The 4995-nt window shown below is 40.6% G+C and overlaps 1 protein-coding gene across 1 annotated transcript; it reads left to right on the top strand.

Moving 5' to 3' along the window:
* The first annotated feature begins 1304 nt into the window (after positions 1–1304).
* Positions 1305–3569, top strand: LOC149863517 (CARD- and ANK-domain containing inflammasome adapter protein-like). Its single transcript, XM_090049247.1, has one exon. It carries the CDS (start codon positions 1305–1307, stop codon positions 3567–3569), a length of 2265 nt encoding a protein of 754 aa, XP_089905373.1.
* The last annotated feature ends 1426 nt before the right edge of the window (positions 3570–4995 follow it).

The raw sequence follows: 4995 nt of genomic DNA, 5'->3' as shown, positions 1-4995 counted from the left end.
CCTGGCTGCTATTCCCATCACCCCTACTGCTGTGGGGCCAAGGTCTCTGGGGCAAGGCAGCATAGCAGGAAGGGGCCTGATGAGCATGCTGCCCATGAGATGGTGACAGCAAAGTTGGAGGTTCACACTGCCTGCATGGTGGAGGGGCTGAGTTCCCTCCAGCAGGGGCACCAAAGAGCCTGCATGGTGGGCAGCCTGTGCAAAGTGCAGCAGGCAGCCCCTGGCTGCTCAGAAGTTGGACAGCCCTGTCCTAGCTCATCTGGTATCACTGCTGCACTTAACCCAGATCAAGGTAGCAAAGATGTCAGTTGCTTCCATGCTAGAAAAGCAGGAAAGTCAAAATCCTTTCTATAAATAGCTGCATCCTGTGTTGTCCTGACTATAAACAAAATTGACAATTAGCAATGGAAACAAATATAATTGCATAAATAGCTATATAGACTAAAGCTGTGTGCCTTCATGGGATAGCCTAAACCTGAAAAATTGGTTCTTAAAACATTCTGAACATGTTATATCTCTTCATAAAACTATTATTAAAAAAAGGAATGGGGATGGTGGGGAGGGGAATCCAGTTGAACTAAACTACGATCAGGAGGACAAACCACAGGTTTATGTGCCTTGGAGTTGTATCTGCTTGGTGATCTCAATGTTTAAAACAAATTTGAAATGCTGTATTCATGTTAACGTCTTGTTTTACATGATTAATGCTTGTGCAGTGTTAGTCGTTATTTCAATTACTGTTTATTATGGGGCTCCTCCTTTGTAACTAATCATGTGTGCAATTTCATCTGACATCAAACAAAAGTAATGTAATCATAGCAACAGTAGTTAGGCTGCCAATTTTGTCATATCCAACAGAATGGACACATCCCCGCCTACCAGAAGCAAACAAAGTTTTTTTTCTTTGCCAAAGAAGAATGTGATAAGTAAATATCTGCTGTTTAAATGTGAATTTCACAAAAGCATTTTTGCCTCAATTTTATTAGAAAGCATTTGTAAAAAATAGCCATGTGGGACAGAATATACTAAGTTGGTTGCTTCCGGTTTTGTCATGCTACTTGATTCGCCTTGTTGCTAAGGAAGAGCAAAGGGATCAGAGAACTTCAAACAAAAGTGGTAAAGTAAAAGTGAGGCCTTTGGGATTTCTTATGGGGTATCCTTCAGTGCTTGAGCTGCAATTTGCTGGCTCAGCACCTTGTTAGGAATGAACCTATGAAATAATGGGATCCTGTTTTGCTGTTTTGTATTCAAGCTCCAACTTCAGTGGACGGTTTAATCTGTTTTGGTGAGTTAACCATATCATCATGCATTCGACCAGCTTGTTTACAAATCCATATGCAGTAGAAGTCCTACAGACAAAAAAAGAAGAACTGGTGGAAGGCATTAACAATCCGGACCATCTTCTTAACTGGTTGATAACCAATGGTATCTTTACACCAGAGAAAAAAATGGTTCTGTCGTACTACAGAACACGGATAGAAAAGAACTCGCGGGTTTTGGATATCCTGGTTTCTCAAGGTGAGCGAGCTTGCAGGCTGTTTTTTTATCCGTGTTTAAAACAAGTAGAGCCAAATCTGTACAACAGTGTGAGGAGATATGTCAGTGATGTAAATGAAAGTATCGGTGATGCTAGAAGACAGCTAGTAGGGTACCTACTTGAAAAGGACAAGGATTGGATTGAAAAGTCCAAAGAGCAACACACAGTGAAGACAGATATCCCTAGACAGATAAAGAGAAAAAGGGTTATTAAAGAAAAAGTTAAAGAAACACAAAGTTTGCCAGCAGCAAAAACGAAAAAGGACCATTCTGATACTATTAGTATCTTTGGTGCAGCTGCAAAGGGTGATCTTTCTAACCTAGAGAAAATGCTGAAGGAGAATGATATTAATGCAGTAAACGCCTCATATGAAACACTCCTCCATATTGCAGCTGCTAATGGTCAGATTGCAGTAATGGAGTATTTAATTAAAAAAGGTGCTAAGCTAGAAGTGAAGGATAGTCAAGGGAAAACACCACTCCACAGGGCTGCTGAAAAAGGCCACGATGATGCAGTGAAAGTGCTACTCCAAGCCGGTGCCTACATATATAGCTTAGATGAAGCAGCCAAAACTCCACTTCATTTGGCTGCACAGAACCACCACAGTCATATATTGAACAGGATTCTGAAAGAAGAGGCAAAGCGTTACAGGAACCAGCACAGCTTCTTGCACATGGCAGCTCTGAAAGATGACAGCAGTTTGGCACAAATGATTTTAAAGAATGGTGCCACAGTTGATGCAAAGGATGAGAAAGGGCAAAGTGCTTTGGGCTACGCTGTTTCCCAGGGATTTGAGAAGACTGTAAAAGTACTGCTCGAAGCTGGAGCCAGCATCGATTCCCATATAATTGATGTGGCCTTCAATAGTAACAACCAATCCATTTTCGAAGTACTGTTAGAATATTTTAAAGGTTTGTCCCCTGACACAATGGTGTCAGCTCTTTTTAAAGCTGTCCAGAAGAACCTGCATGGCATCGTAGCAGCTCTAGTAGACAAAGGCACAGATATCAATGTCTACAACGAAATGGGGTACACGCCTTTACTCATGGCTTGTGAACTGGGTAAAACAGAGTCTGCAGAAGTTCTACTTGAAAAAGGAGCCAGCTTGAAGGAGAAGATGCCCAATTCAGACACGGCTTTACATCTAGCTGTTCAAGCTGGGGCAGTTTCCATCACTAGTCAGCTTCTAAGCAAAGGGATGAATGCTAACATCGCAAGCCAGGGAGATCAAACTCCACTGCACATTGCTGCATTTCATAATAAGGAAGCACTCGTTGACATATTAATCAATGCTGGGGCCAAAATTAACGCTGTCACAAAGGAGTTAGTCACTCCTTTACATATTGCAAGCCAAAGGGGTAATGCTGATGTTGCTCAAAAACTGCTGCAGCATAAAGCCAATGTTAATGTTAAGGATAAGCAGTCAAAGACACCCTTACATCTTGCTACTGAGTTAGGAGATCGTGCAATGATGGAGTTGCTTATTAATTCCAATGCTGACATCAATGTCACAGACAAGGAGAAGAAGACGCCTCTTCACATGGCAGCTATGGGAAATGATCTCAATATAGTTAAACTTCTATTAGCCAAAAAAGCCAGATTTGGAGTTAAGGACATGGATGGCTGCACACCAATGCATTATGCAAGCATCAAAGGCAATGCAGAGATCGTAAAACTCCTCCTGATGGAAGGGAAGAATAAGCATGTTGATGACAAAAATATCTGGAGAAAGACTCCACTGCATCTTGCAGCAGAACACGGGCACAATGACTTGATAAATTTGTTATTGAGCCATGGGTCAGCCATTAATGCTTTAGATAACAACAAAGATACCCCACTGCACTGTGCTTGCAAGGCTGGTCATTTTAACTCTGTAAATTCACTTGTAAGCTGGTCTCAGGGAGAGAAAGCAAACTTACAAGCCACTAACAGCCTCAGAAAGACACCACTGCAAGTAGCAGAATTTAACACAACTGAAAACCAAGCTCAGATTGTAACATTTTTGAAAAAGAAAATGTTCATAACAAAATGAATTTATAGGAGATACAAATAAAACTATGTACCAGTATTTAAGTAAAAGATTATTGGTTCATACCACCCGCGTGGTAGCATATTGCTTTCTTAGTTCAATCTGTTAAATTTTATCTGTATAAAAGGCATCATATTGACAAGGGCAAGGAAAACTAAAAAGAATGCTGGGGCTCATATAATGATTGCTGAAAGAAAAGAATCTATTTTTAATCTACAAAGTGATGCCAACCTTCCAGATTTTATTATATATAATAATATATTGCGCCTTTCTTGAAGCATGAGCTTTAGCAGTTATGCATGTAAAAATTCCATCTTTTATTTTAAATCATAAGTTTCTCGCTATTGTGTTTTTGGAGAAAACCTTGAAGATGTGGACACCACCGACTCAAAAAACCAAAATGAAAATAAGCCGCATGAATTTACTTCTAAAATTCCCAGGAATTTTCAGATATTCATGATTTTTTTTGAGCGTGACATTATTTTTGAATGGTTGGAATCAGCAACGCTCTACTAGAAACCACAAGTTAAAAAGTAAAAAATTTGCTTAGTGTTGATGGATAATATTCATGATTATGTTTAGTTTAATTATAAAGCTACCATTTGGTTAAATCATACTTGTATTAAATTTCCTCTTTAATGTTAGAAATATATAATTACAAAATTAATTTCCATTTTAATTATTATGCCACTTACTTTCTGCAGCTCTCTGGAGAACTGCATAACTAATGACAATGGTCAGTTCTTCTGTAGTTTATAAGGAGTTCATCTTTCAAGACCCCCCATTCCAATATAGAGCTGGGATGCTTAGATTACCAATACTGCAATTAAACGTTTATTGGTTTAAAATAAAGTATTTCATTGGACTTCTCTCTTACATGGAGGTATTTCTATTTCTTGTCGACTGTGAAAAATCTTATTTTTTTTTAAGAAAAAGGCCTGATTTTCTTCCTGATCATGATCCTTACCTTTGCAAAGTTTGACTTTGCCATCATTGGCTACATCCCGATGAGTATGACCGTGTGGTATGTGGCACTGGAGGCACATCTGCAGTGCCACATGCTGCACATTCAGCTGTTCTCTGCACTGCAAGGTATGGTGCAGGGTGGGTTTTTGACCCCCAGGGATCTCGGGGTCAAAAAAACCCATGCAAAAAAAAAAATTGCAGAGAAGCACATGCGGGGGCAGCATGCACAGCCCAAAACTGGGGCCTGGTCGGCTGGAGCCACGCTGCAGCCCCAGCCCCAGAAGGCCCCAGGACCCCGGGTAAGGGTAACCCAAGGTGACCTGTCCAGGGGAACCTGCCATGCTCCAGAGGGCACGTGGCATAGGCGTTCCCTGCCCTGGGGACAAGTAGCAGTGCCACAAGGACAAACATCCGCACTCATGTGGATGTGGCAATTATGTCTATTTAATTAGCACAAAGAACA

This window comes from Crocodylus siamensis, chromosome 5 (assembly GCF_052110815.1).
Source record: "Crocodylus siamensis isolate JL-2025a chromosome 5, ASM5211081v1, whole genome shotgun sequence".
Taxonomy (NCBI): Eukaryota; Metazoa; Chordata; order Crocodylia; family Crocodylidae; genus Crocodylus; species Crocodylus siamensis.
Note: the sequence above shows the minus strand (reverse complement) of the source record. Positions and strands in the feature narration are given on the sequence as shown.

What these genes read in the sequence shown, in the direction of transcription:
- LOC149863517 (XM_090049247.1), top strand. Translation starts at nt 1,305, where the DNA reads ATGCATTCGACCAGCTTGTTTACAAATCCATATGCAGTAGAAGTCCTA.